This window comes from Phoenix dactylifera, chromosome 1 (assembly GCF_051530095.1).
Source record: "Phoenix dactylifera cultivar Ajwa chromosome 1, Ajwa_hap1_PhDact_Kaust_v1.1, whole genome shotgun sequence".
In the NCBI taxonomy this organism is placed as follows: Eukaryota; Viridiplantae; Streptophyta; class Magnoliopsida; order Arecales; family Arecaceae; genus Phoenix; species Phoenix dactylifera.
This window is the reverse complement of record NC_143190.1, coordinates 22402243-22416626: the sequence shown is the minus strand read 5'-3', so window position 1 is coordinate 22416626 and position 14384 is coordinate 22402243. Positions and strand designations below refer to the sequence as shown.

At 39.3% G+C, this 14384-nt stretch overlaps 1 protein-coding gene across 2 annotated transcripts in view; it reads right to left on the bottom strand.

Annotated features, from left to right (window-relative positions):
• The window catches only part of OVA6 (Class II aaRS and biotin synthetases superfamily protein), a 29301-nt gene extending 18786 nt beyond the window's left edge, over positions 1 to 10515 (bottom strand). The window contains exons 1-6 of one of the 2 annotated variants that reach the window (XM_008777721.6): positions 10065 to 10515; positions 9923 to 9979; positions 7675 to 7785; positions 7407 to 7493; positions 7209 to 7322; positions 6916 to 7122 (exon numbers count right to left, since the gene is read on the bottom strand). In XM_008777721.6, the coding sequence (XP_008775943.4) occupies positions 6916 to 7122; positions 7209 to 7322; positions 7407 to 7493; positions 7675 to 7785; positions 9923 to 9979; positions 10065 to 10430 (942 nt within the window). In that variant the 5' untranslated portion in view covers positions 10431 to 10515. The remainder of the gene's footprint in view (positions 1 to 6915; positions 7123 to 7208; positions 7323 to 7406; positions 7494 to 7674; positions 7786 to 9922; positions 9980 to 10064) is intronic. The other variant, XM_088721110.2, reaches the window with a different exon arrangement.
• Positions 10516 to 14384: the final 3869 nt, after the last annotated feature.

Genomic DNA, 14384 nt, shown 5'->3' with positions numbered 1-14384 from the left:
TTCATGTCTCTTCAACATCTTTCTCTCACACCCCCTTTCGACCATCCAATTCTTCCTCTAGTCATGGTCACCATTTTGTCATCACCACTACAGACAACTTCACCAAGTGGGTTGAAGCAATAATAATCACCTTAACTGATTGGAAAGACATGGCATGCTTCATCTACACTCAAACAGTTTAGCTTTAACCATGTTAATGGTCTCACATTATTGATTGATAGAGAATCAAAGTAGATTTACCAATAAGTCACGAAATGCTATGATAAAAATATAAAAATATAAAGAAATACAAAGCTCATCTAAGGCAATTGCCCTCTCCGATTGATGGGACGAGAATAGCATCTAATATGATTTCTTCTCAGCCTCTCCTAATTGGAGAGAGCGCACCAATCTAACGGGGAGTTCTTTCTCCATCCCAGATCCTGAAGTTCTAGGTCTGTCTAGGACGACCGCGTGGTACCAATGGGCATACCTTAACCAGTCCTTCATCCAATTATAGAATAAAGTCCTTTTAAGGATCCATATTTCCTAAAAAAAGTGAGATTGTCCGGAGAGAGAGTGAAGTCCCACCCCTGCTAGCTAACATAGATATCTATTCTCGGTGTACATATTCTTTATAGAATCTCTTTCCAACCAGGCCAAGCTTCGCATCAATGACAGAATCGGTCACTGGCAACTTTTTTGAGTTCTTCCATCATCTTGTCTGCCACCAAGCATTTCCTCATTACCATCGCACCTAGCTTCCGTATTTTTTGCATCTACGCACGCTTGTTGCATCAACGCGTGCATACCTAGTTTGTACACCTATTTGTGCCTGGTATGTGCGCCCCAAGCCATATCTGCACACACATGCCCCTCCAATGCATGCCATGCACCGACGCCCCAGCCCAATGACAATGCCTCTCGTCCAAGCCGCATCTGTTCCTGTCCGTGTCTATGCCGCACCTTGCAGCTAACTTACCAAAGTCATCACCACATATGGACCATCGAATGACTAGACCAATAAGTGTCACACATGGCTTGTGTAATCCTCAAGCCATGCTCCAGCAGCAAACCTTCTCGCCACCGACATGGTCTAAACACCATGCCCACAATGGTGCCTTGCCAAGGCATGCCTCCTACCCATGCCCTTTTACCTTGGCTAGCACGGCCCCGGGCACCAACCCATGCCACCTCATGGCACCGCTAGTGAAAATTTGACAAAACACCACCACCAAAGGAGGGGGGGTAAGCGGAGGATGGCGGCAACGGCTCGGAGAAGAGAGGCGGTGGTCCCCTCGGGTCTAGCTGGCGGTGTGCGGGTGGAGATAGGAGCGGTGAAGGGGTACTTGGCGGCAGCAAGGAACCGATCGGCAGTGGCTCGGTGTGGCAACTGGGAAGCAGCGGCGGTAGGGGAGGCCGAGGTGGCGATTCTCGGCAACGCAGCGCAGGATGGAGGCGGCGCGGCTTGGCGGTGGAGCTCATCGGGGCTCGGCGGTGGAGCTCATCGGGGCTCAGCGGCAGTTGGCTCCGGTCGTCTGCAGTCGACCGTGGGAAGGAGACGGCCGAAGGAGGTGAAGCACGGCGGCGGCAGCGGTGGCAAAGCGGAGACGGCGCGATGCGGAGGGAGCTCGGCGGCACGGCAGAGGCGGCGGAGGAGCAGGGCAGTCGCGGGGAGGGAGACAAACAAGTACTTCCCTTTTTTTTCCTTTTTTTCTTTTTTTTCTTGTTTTTCTTCTTTTTTTTTGACCCTTTACAGGTTCGGGTTATCGGGTTCGGATTTTCGGGCGCAACCCGCTCCGATACTCGTACAACCCGCACGTGCAACTCACGTGCACTGTTTTTTTTCCCGGAACAAATCCTGTCTAACGGATGGCGGGTTAACGGGTTTGGATCTTACCCGTTAAGCTGGTCGTCTTCAATCTTTGACAGATTCGTTGGCGATGCGCTAGATTTCGTGGCGGTGGCTGCGAGGCGGGGTGGAGATCGCGGTGGCGACTCCGGGGCTCGCAGCGACGGGCGGCGGCCGGTTACGGGTACCCGCGGGGCAGTGATATCCTCTGAATATCAGGCACGGTGGAGCTTTTGGGGGTTGCGGCAACGGCTTGGGTGCAGTCGACAGCGGTGCGGCGTGCGGCGGAGGGAGTCATCGTATGGGAGCCGATTAGCCGAACCTTTCTGGGTTCGTGAGAGAGAGGGGAAGCGGCAGCGGGATGCGGTGGAGGAGGTCCTCAGAAGAGGTGCTCGAAGGTCGAGGGTGCACGACGGCGGTGCTGGTTGCAGAGCGTGGTGGAAAGGGGGCGGCCAACGAGGGATGACGGGGCGCTCGGGAGTGGATGGAGACACGGGACGGCGGAACAGGGGTTCTTCCCTTCTTCCCTTCTCGTGCGGCTCCAGACAGGCGCTGTAGGGCGGAAGCGGCAGTGGGTGCGGGTGCAGCGACGGGAATGGGAAAACCGATGAAGGGCCTTTCTCCTCTAGACAACAGATGAGGGGTTTTCCTCTCTATTCCTTTGCATGAAGACCGAGAGAGAGGAAAGAAAAGAACTGGATCGTGGCTTTGGCAGCGGGGGCAAAGCTGAAGCTCTGATACCAAGTTGATGTAGCACCGAGACGAAAAGGATGCTGTGGTGATAGATCAGAGAAAATAGGAGAGGGGAAGGAAGAAAGGAGAAGAAGAAGAGAGGAAGGGAGGAAGAAGGAGAAGAAGGAAAGAAGGGGGGAAAGAGAAGGAGGGGGGAAAAGAGAGAAGAGGGAAGACGTGGGAAAGAAATTCTTATCACTTCATTAAACCCTAATCATGAAGAGAGTCCCCTATATATAGGGCCCAAATAATAACAATTAACATAAAACCCCTTACACAAAAATAATTCCCAATAAAGCCAAAAATAATACAAATAAAGCCCTACAACAATAAAATGCAAACAAGCCCAAAAATAAAATAAAATAAAAATGCAAATAAGATGGTGGACTAGACGGGTGGATGATCAGCTCCGATGTCTCCATCAGTCCTGCATCCTTGGTGTATCGGCCTGCAACATTTGCATATCGGCCTACAACCTTTGCGTATCCGTTTGCACCCTTGGCATATCGGGCAGCACCCTTGGAGTATCGGGCAGCACCCTTGAAGTATCGGGCAGCACCCTTGGAATATCAACATGCATCCTTGGTGTGTCGGCCTGCACCCTTCGCGTATCAGCCTGCACCTAGGTCCATAGGTATATTGGCCTACATTCTTAATGTACCAGACTGCACCCTTGGTGTACAGATTGCATCCTTAGCATATCAGCCTACACCCTTGCCATACCGACCTACACTCTTGGCATATCATCCTCCATCCTTGGCGTATCGACTTGCAACCTTGGTATACTAGCCTACATTTTGGTATTTCGACCGACTTTTTTAACACTTGGTCTAGGTTGGCATCTTTTAGTAGTCATAGGTCTAGTAACTATGTATTTCATCCTATTATCCAAGTACTTCGACTTGCTGACCAAGTATAACTGGGCATACCAGCCATGTATTTCGGCCTACTAGCCATGTATTTCGGCCTACTGGCCAAATAATTCAACCTACTAATTATGTTCTCGATTTGTACCTTGGTATTTGATCAAAGGCTGACAACCTTCTAGAACTTCTTACTCGGACTACAAAAGATGTCTCTTTTGAAGATCTATTATTATCTTATCTATACTAGATGGCCTTTTTTTCATCCTATTATTGATCGATCTTCATATCATAAATATTAGTATGGATATGGTGTAAATAGAGGTCATGCCAATTTTTTTTATTTTAGCATAATTTCATGATATATTATAGATCTATGGACGATTTACACAATACCACCAAATAATTTTTCATCGACTCTATAATATTTTAAACTAAAAAATATATTTTTAGATTATAAATTAAAAAAAATAGTTGTCAAAAAGTTATATAAATTAGCAACATGATTAAAGGTATGCATGCTACTCTTTATGAAAATTTGATGTCAATTTATATAAGTTTGGGCAAGATCATGCATTGATCACTTCCAACAGATCAACGAGATCGAGCGAGGACGATTGATCATAACGTGGCTCCATGTCGGAAACACCCTCCAAACGATTTGATCGAGAGTTGCTAACATCACAATACCTGGTCTAGTCAAGGTGGAGGGCTCAATCGATCATCCCAACCGAGCCAAGCATCCAGGGACATCCAAGTAAAGAAGGCAACTACTCAGGCCAACAAGAAAAGAAAAGGCACATCCATTAGAGAGAGATAAGAAGTCTGTTCACTCAAATTCAAAGACCAGATCATCCAGCCAAGGTAGAGATATCGGCAGCTCAAGTGATGATGCATCTAGTGACCAAGATGGCATGACAGTTTATGATTCGCAGTCCCAAGGTGCAGAATAGCTTATTTGAGACATTGAAGGATTACTACTCTCTCGGTCCATCTACATTACCCCTACTTGAGAAGGGCCCAGTATGATGGAGAAGAGCTTCAAAGTGTTTCCAAAGTTCAATACTAATTAAAGATGAGGGAAAGATGGAAGTTATGCAAAGGAGATTGGGTTAACAAGAAGGAGATTGGGTTAACAAGAAAGAGATTGGGTTAGCAAGAAAGAGATCGAGTTAGCATATATTGGCATAATATCAACAAAGAAGAATTCATGAAGTTCAAACAAGCAGTTTGAATACTGACTCAGATTTAAGGGTTTATATTACCCTAATAGCTACTTCCCATGAAGGAAAAAATTGTATCATACTAGATTTTCTTAACATCTCGTTTGTCCCATACCCTTGGGTCAAAATCACCACAAAAACCCCTTCATCATGCTACAACTAAAGAGCAAATTTCAACTCATAGATTTTAGTGTATCCACATGCTTTAAATTATTTACTTTTAAATTCCCCCTCCAAGCATTACTTCTAACTTCGTTGCTCATTTTGCTTCACATTCATCTTCTTTTGATGACAACTTCTGATATTCAAAGTTTGTAAACCCTTCTCCATCCACCCAAACAATGTTGCAAAATTAATCTATCCTTACAGGCTTGGGAGAACACTAACTATTGACAACACTAACTCTTTTATGCCTCTTCTTTTAAGTTCATCTGTATATCTACTGATAACCATTTATCTACGAGTGCAAAAGTCGGAGATGAAGTTATAAAAACTGAGTTCAAAAATCCATGGTAACTCTAAACATTACAAAATTTAGCCTCCATATTATCAAATTTACAGAACACAATATATAAATCAAACAAATTTTGCTAGAGGCATAGCTAAAACTTGTTCCCTTATATATTTGAGGTATTTAAGTTTGTGCTTCTAAATCTATGATGAACAACTTAACATTTTCATAAGTCATAGAATATCTAATAAAAAATATTTTCAATTCTTAAAAGGATGTTTTCTATTGCTTTCTACTTTTTCAACAATTGTATAAAGATGAAAATAACTTGCTTTTCAGTTTTTTTCCTTTTAACAACAACCAAGTAAACCAACAAAATGGTTTTGCAATATTTTGTCCACTCTTCTTAGTTACATAAGGAAATACTTTAATGAAATATTGAAAAGGTAAAAGTGTGAAAATTGTCACTCAAACGAGATTACATAATCATTTCTCCCACTTACAGCCAAAATCCTCATGACCAAAATGCAACAAAGAAATGCACCCAATCCAATATAGAACAAGTCGAGCAGAGGCACCATGCCAAGGGCCGAGGAACCGGTACCGGCAACATACCAGTTCTCCGGCGGCAAGACTTGGTATGGGACGTGCCGGGCCTATACCGACAGAAGGCATGGTACCGTGAGAGAGAGGAAAAGAGAGAGAGAGAAGAGGAAGGGAGGCTAGAGGAGGGTGGCGGACGCCGGCGGAGGGCCGGCGGTGGCCGGCAAAGTCCGCGGAAAGCGAGGCCGCAGTCAGTTCTCCTATTTCGAATGAAACAGGGTCTAGCCGCAACCTTAAAAAATTTTGCAATTTTTATGTGAAGTCAGCAAGCAATTTATCGATTTCACTTTCAAATTGCAAAATTTTTCAAGGCCACAACCGGACCCCTGTTTCGTTCAAAACAGGAGAACCGATTGCGGCCTCCCCTATCGCCTCCTCTGCCGCCCTCCGCCAGACTCCGCCGACCCTCTATCGGCATTCCAACCTCTCCTTCTCTCTCCCTCCCCCGCTCGCTCTCTTTCCTTCTTCTCCTCCGGCTCCGGCAATAGGTCTCATTTTCATTGCTAAAACAGTACCGGTGAGGCCACCGGTACGGCTTGGATCAACCGAAACCTCACAATTCAGGACGGTTCCACCAACCTTGCACCATGCTTTTACATAAATTTCAAGATTGCATATGATCTTTTTTCTTTTATATGATATAATTGTTATACATGTACAATCATGTCAGCTAAAAGACAAAAGTGCAGAGTTTTCCATTAAATCTTCTCTCATCTTCTTCAAAAAGAATATTACTATGAGATATCATAATAAGAAAAACAAGTGAAAATCTTTCATAAAAGAGATGAATAGCATTAAAATGGAATCTCAACTAGGTAAAATGTAATTGTTATTTAACCTATTAAATTACAAGAGACTAATGATTAATATAGGCATTTTAAGTAGTAAAGCAAATACAAAGAAACACCATTTTGAAGCTTAGGAAAGTAACTTTGTCTACAGGAAAAGCAACAAGTGTTATGCTAGTGTTCACAAATACAAATGGAGTCAGAATGGTACAAAACAAGCTAGAGCAACACAAATATTCGACATTAACAACGAAATCTCATCCAAGTAAACAAGGTCAAGTAGCATACGTATATCAAGAAATCAGATATATGCAATAAAATTTTGTGATTAAGCAATTTCTGATCTGTTAGAAAGGCAGAAAATTCAAAACTTCCTATTTAAAACACAAAAGGCATAGGAAGTAAAGGTTGAAGAACAAATAACCTGCGTTGCAAAGGCACGAGAAAAGTTCTGGCCAAGATTGTGACTCGTTCCAGCTTGTAAAGCTTTTCTATCACCCATCATAGCTTCAATTGTATAGGTCTGAGTAGCACCAGCAAACGTCTCAGCCCTTGATTTTCTACCTGCAATAACAGGTATTGCTGCTTGCTCATAAGCAAATTTCTTGTAGACATCAATCATCTGTAATGCCTGTGGCACAAAAACATTAAAAAAGAAGAATCAAAAATCCAGAAAACTTCAAGTTGTGTAAGTAACAAAGTGTCACAATCACGGACCTCCTTTTCTGCCTCCTCTAGAGTTGCATGAGCCGTATGACCCTCCTGCCACAGGAACTCAAGTGTCCTCACAAATGGCTTAGTCCTCATTTCCCATCTTGTGACATTAGCCCACTATAAAGATAAAATACTATTTTATACAAAATGTTAAATTACTATATAAAAATATAGAAACAATAGTCAGGTATCGCCCTTAACCTGATTAATCATAAGAGGAAGATCACGATAACTTTGTATCCATTGAGTAAACATATGATTTACAATGGTCTCACTTGTTGGTCGTACCTACCATACGCTCAAAAGTGTAAGTAAAAATTCAACATTAAAATCAAAGTTCCTTCAGTAACTAATAGAATATGTAACTAATATGACATTTATAATGCAAATCTCTTTTAAAAATGAAATCTAGGTGAAGATAAGACAGCAGAAAGGCATGTCAGTTTAATAATGAATAAAAGCAGAATACCACAAGTTTTTCTTCAAGCTCCTTTCCTCCTCCAATGGTCACAAGTGCTAATTCTGGACTGAAACCTTCAACATGGCTCGCTTCCTTCTCTATAAATGAGTATGGAATAAACTGCAGCAATGAAAGTATCAGGCAAAAGAAATATCACACAATTTCAACGTGAAGAATCAGGATGGCAAACATTTGTTGCATAAAGGGAGAGTAGTCTTATATTTTTCAATTTGAAACCTTATACCAACTCCAGTCTGAATGTAGTAATAAAATAGTAGGGTTCCACCAGACCACGGGCAAGCCTGTCTCCGAGGATGAAGAGAGCGAACCAAGGGAAGAGAGAAATGATGATAGCAGATATTGCCAAGTTGTGAAATATGAAAGGCAGGGTGGACTTTTTACAATAAGAGGAAATACCAACAAAGTGCACTCTCTTCGTGCAAAGAAGAAAAGGGTGATAAAACGTACTAAAAAGATAGAAGTATTCTATTATATTTGGCCAAGATTTTCTAGAAGAAAATGCCCATATAAAATTCAAATATGTTTATTTTGCTTACATTTTGGAAGATAATGGACTAAATAGCCCTAGTAGTTAATTAACAATTGACTGAAAATCTAAATTTAGGAAGCTAAAGTGTATAGCCCGTTATAAAACCTATTTCATGAGAAAAGATAAATGTGAACCTAGATGCTTGGTCAATTTCTCCAAAAAAAAGTCAAATCTTGGAATTTTTGAACTCTTCAATTATATTAAACTTTTTGAGCAACACTCTATACAGGGACATTGTACAGTTGCATCTATAATCACTATTTAATACATTGCCAAAAAAACTTCAGTATGGAAAAATATCTGGTGTGGCATCCATCTGCTTCTTCATTTAAAGTCATGTCAATTGTTACATTCTGGAAAGACTAAGTGATTGCTAAGCAGAAACAGTCCTGGATAAATAGTAGCCAGACCGGCACAAGCACATGCATGCACCTGCACCCACAGATTTAAGGTAGGGCTGTGAGGTAAAAATCCTGATTGCATTAGAAAGGGAAAGGCGCCATTTCTTGATATTATATTCTTTAAGCCCTAAAAGTTTCAGTATGGGAGTTGTCACCTCCCCATTTCTTGACCATATAATAGCATCATTGTATCTCTCTGTTACTCCAGTTCAAGAAAGCATTTCGTTCCTTGATAATGTCAAGCTTTGACTTGATTTTCTTGTTCTTGTGCTTAGAGAGATTTAAATACCTAACAGCTGTTTTCAGAAAAGTTCTATAAGTTTGAGCTGGCAAGGAGGTCTCATTACTTTGCCATTCTAGCATAACCTTATTGATTCAGTGTTTTCTCATATTACCTCCATCCAGTTACCTAAATTGTAGAAACAAATTATTCTGCATAATGCTGCATCACCTTTTGTCCAATCCATAATGCATATAGATTTGCATCCAACTCAATAATGTTAAGATAGCGTCAAGAGAAGTTAGAAATACTAGTGCAGTTCTATGCAAACTTCCTGACTTATTAGAGAAAAGGAACTTGCAGCATGGAAAACATGAAATAGAAGTCAAATGAGCAATAAAATGAGCATATTAGACCCAACCATGCCAAAGTATTTTTTTCTTAAATAGTTCTAGATGATTCCCTAACCAATGCCTAAACCTTGTCAGACATATAATTCACTGATTAACTATGTGCACAACATTTATCACATGTAAAATCACAAGAAAACAGGTTTCCAGGGAGGCCATAACAATAAAATTTATGCCCCAAAAACATTCTCAACTCACACTTGAATTCCTATATTTAGATTTTTCTCAGTATCTGACTGTGATGTTATAAGAGAAAAGATTCTGTTCAGGAAGGATAAGAATCATTTCTAATTTATTCAAAAAAGTTATTTCTATGTTCATTGAGGAATATCCCCATCAAATCTTTTGGAGATGTTTGCATCCATTTCCCAACTTCAAAAGTTGCCAAAAGTGAGTTTTTCACAATAAACAAATTACAACAATCTAGCCTTCATAGCCGAGGCCTGGTACTTCGATTCCAAAGTTTCTGAAATCAAAGTGATTATAGTCCAAGATGTTATGCAATTAAAAGCTTCAGAATATAACTTGTCGCGAAGTAAATTGTCAACGCTGTACACCTTTTCTTGAATATGGAGCAACACCCATTAATAGCTCACAATATTATTTAAAAAATCAAAACATCCGTGGATAGTAAAGTACTGCAAATCAAATCGTAATAAAAAAAAGAATGGCACACCTGAGGAAAGTACATGTTGCTATGTCCAGTTTCCTTGAACTTTGCATTCAGATATTCCTGGAAAAACCAAAGCACGTTTCAAAACCTAATTTTTATACAAGCAATCAATAAGTATGGATATTAAGAAGAAGAGGGAGAGCACTTGGATGGATTCCCAGATGGCATAGCCATATGGGCGGATGACCATGGTGCCGCGGACGGGGCCATAGTCCGCGAGCTCCGCGCTGGCGATAACATCAAGATACCACGCATTGAAGTCCACCGATCGAGGGGTCACCGACCCCTCCTGGCTCGAAAAGGGCTTTCGGTCGGCCGCGGACGGCGGCGTGGGCTCCTCATTCGCGAGGCTCTGGGTGGAGAGAGCTCTGCTTGCGCCGCCGGAGAGGGAAGCGGAGACCTTGCGAATGGCCGGTGGACGGAGGCGGAGGGGGAGGGAAGCGGAGGAGGATCGGAGGGCTGAGGAAGGGGAGAGGAGGAGGGCGAGGAATGGGAGCCGCAGAGCCCCCATGGGGAACGAAAGACGTGAGGCTCGCGTTGCGAGTGGGAGAACTTGTTGAGGGGTTAACAAGGGTTTGCATCTAGAGCTGAGAAAAGCCTCGGTCCGCCCAGAGATCGCGGGCCACAGCTTGAATGGGCCACTAGAAAATAACCGGAAGGATTAAATTGAATAATAGGCAAAAAAAATTGAAAAAGATGATTAGCACGAGTAACATAAATAAATAAATCTCATAACAGCCATATTTTTTTTTGTTTTATGCCATCTAACCTGAGTTCACTATATATAAAAAAAAAATTATGGGTTAAGCAAATTGTACCACCACCAACACCACATAGAACTTGGAAAAGAAAATGATTAAATATTCATGCATATAAAATAGCATAAATAGCTAAAAAAAGTTATTAATGAATAAGTAACCAAACGTTGAATGTTCAAATTATATGCTCTAAAAAATATAATTATTTCAGAACTGTGTTTAGCATATTTCTAATATACAATACTTGATTAGTAATTTTAAGAAATAATATTAGTTAAAGCAAAAAAAATTTATGCAGGCCTTTTTTTGTTGGCGATGTGGCAAATAATTCTTTGTAAACATCAGAAAAGATCATAAATGATGATGATGTGACAGAAAAATAAAAATAATATTAATATATTATTATTATTACTATTATTATTATTATTATTATTATTATTATTATTATTATTATTATTATTATTATTATCATTGATGTTAAATATAAATAGACGTTATAGTAGAAAAGGTTAATAATTAAAAAAACTCTATTTGCTTGAAGATTTCTTTGCGAAAGTTTCTTCTTGGGATCATGAAAGCCAGTATACACTCCTGCAATGCTTGTCATGACTCTTTAAATGTTTCTTTTGGCTTTTGAGGTAGCACGCAATAGTGCCTTGCCCACTGACAAATACAAAATTTGGGTGAATATATTTTATTAATTTTAACTAAAATATAATTTTTATTAATTATATTTATGATGGTGGTTACATTTTGAAGATTTTTTTGCGGGTCGGCTGCAATGCTACTGTAAGATGAGAGGAAGGTAAACTAATAGAACTTTCTTGATATAATTTTCTCAGATGCTTTTGATTTTGAGAATCAGGGCATATGAAGACCTCAAGAAACAATACACAAACAGGAATGGTTATTGGACAATTGACAAATTTCAATGAAGTAAAAGAAGAAAGGATGATTGGAGTTGGTAAGAATAAATCATTGTGATGTTTTGTGAAAGAGCCTTGCATGGAGGAATGTCATACCCATAGAAGATGTTGCACCCATTTTTGATAATTTTAATATAATAAATTATAAAGACAAGATTGAAGGCAGTTTTCTAAATTGACAAAAGAAGGTTTCCAGGCTATGCATTATAGTAATTAAAACTTACACTATAATGACATTATAATAACATATTTTATAAAATATGTGTTGAATTAGTTTTTTAACAATAAATTAATAAAAATTCCAAAAAATGAAAACTTTTATCCTATTTTCTTCTGCAGTTTAGTACCTTCTTCTTAATGTTTCCTCATATCTTTATAGTCAGTTAAGCAAAAAACCTAAATCTTTAATTTCATTGATAAGTTAAATTCTAATTACAAGTACTTTTATCCTAGTTTCCTAATCACATCTTATTGCACAAAATTAACGTTAAGTATTACTTTTGATTTTTCATAAAAAAATGAGAATATTTTTCACAACAAGCAAGAATTTTTCCTACTTCTTATGGGTATGAAAAGACTGCTAATTGAGAGCTCATCTTTTTATCAGGTTTAACATATTCCAATATTCTAGATGTTCACTTGGAAAGAATAATGCCCTACAAGCCAATTGCAATCTGTATTGCGATAGGATTTCTTTTGATTTTCCAGCTCATGTACATGACATTTTATTATAAATAAAAAAGGTATTATATTTCATCATATGTTGCATCTTATATTTATGATGAACCCCATAGATAAGGGCAATGGTTTTAGGGCTATGATGAGATCATGCAAGTGAGACCTAAAACCCTAATCTAAAATATTCTTAGTTGTTGGTACATTGAGTCGAAGATCAATGTTACCGGAAAGACTGACACATCCTTTGTATGCTCAATAGAGAGAGTGATTGATCTCACAATCACTTATGTGGAGACACTAATACAATGATGTAGGTACTTATTAGAGAATGAGTTCACTGAATTAACCTGCCAAGAGAATATTTTATGGAGTTTTACTTACATGTCAAAAGATAATTCTCTTAATGGGAGTTATATAACTGATCTTTTAACCTGAGACCACCATGGTATCTTGTGCACATGAATCCATGTTTTGGTTCATACTCAATCATGACTAAAGTCGTGTAAGGGGTGTTCTGGATATGGTGGATTGTGCATGAAGGTTGTGAGTAGATCAACAAAGAATCAATCACTTCTAATAAGAGAATATCGCATCCTACTTTCTCTAATCATATGATAATTCAGAAAGTCTTTGATCAAAGCAGAATAAAAATTAGAAAGAGTTTCTAATGTTTCATTATTAGAATTATCATTACAAGATTGAGAGAGACATGAATATGTAATTGAGTTTAACATAGATCCATACTCATATATATATTCGGGATGCAGATTGATTGAAGGATTAAATTGCACGGTAACTTGCCATTGAAGAGTATATTTGGTATTTTCACCAAATTTTATATCTTTCGGGTAGACATGATACATTGCTAGACGTCAATCTTGTCTTGTAGGTTTGATCGAATTAAAGAATTTAATTCGATCACCAATTAGAAAGAATTCTAATTGTTTAGCTCAGGTTTGCACAGTTTGGACCTAAATTGATTAGAAGAGTTCTAATCGAATCAGGTCAACTTGCACCCGGACCTACTGTTGGCTAGATATAAAACCCAATAGGTCACACACAAGGAAACTAATTGAGGATCTAATTAGTTTAGATCATGTTTGCAGAATGAACATGCTAGCACGTGTTGCAAACTCTAGCTCCTAGTTTGAATTGGATTCGAATTTGATTCTTGATTTCGATTGATCTAATTAAATTGGCCTTTTGGTTAGATCATATTCTAGTTTGGGTTAACCAAGAGTTGACACCTAATTGGCTTGGTTTGAACCCAATTGGATTGGGTTTGATAGTGCTATAAATGGATAATGATGAAAATTCCATTTGGATAAAGAAATTTTATCCATTTAACTTCCTCTTTTATCTTATCTTTTCTTCTCTTATCTTCTCACATTTTTATCCCTATGGGGCGCCACCTTCTGATTAACTTCATCCCTTGGATGTTGGTTGGCGCCTCACTAATGCTTGGCATCCCTTCGAAAAAACATCAGTAAAATTCTGCATGAAGAGTCCTTCTGCTTTAAGGCGACTCTTCAGTGTTTTGGATTAGAATTTTAAATCCATAATTAGTTTTCTCCTATATCCTAGTTTTTTTTTAAAGGCAAATTTGTTATTTTATCTTATTGACTATGTAACTTATGTCGGGTTACCCCCGCACGTATTGTGACAGAAATACACGCGCGGAGTCATTCATCACATGAACATCCTAAGGAACGTAGATTTCAAAAAAATTCTGAGTTCTCTAACTTAAAAAATTATGAAATCTAAAAAAAGATTAAAAATAATTACTTGATTAATTTTAGATCTACAATTAAAATTGTAAAGATTAAATTTTTACCTTTGAACGGATAGATCTTCACAGCTATCTGATGATCGTGAAAATCGAGTTCGCTTGAAGGTGCACAAGTGTCCGGCCTCTACGAATATCCATAAGAAGATCTGAATCGATCAAGTTCATGATCTCACCGGGATGTTAGTTCCCTTGCAGAGATCCCTTTTGATGGTTGGAATTTCTCTAAGTATTCAATTCTTGATTGCTTCCAAGAGGAGGAAGAAGGAGAAGGAGAAATGCTTTCTCCTTTTCTTGGAGGAAGGAAGAAGGAGGGA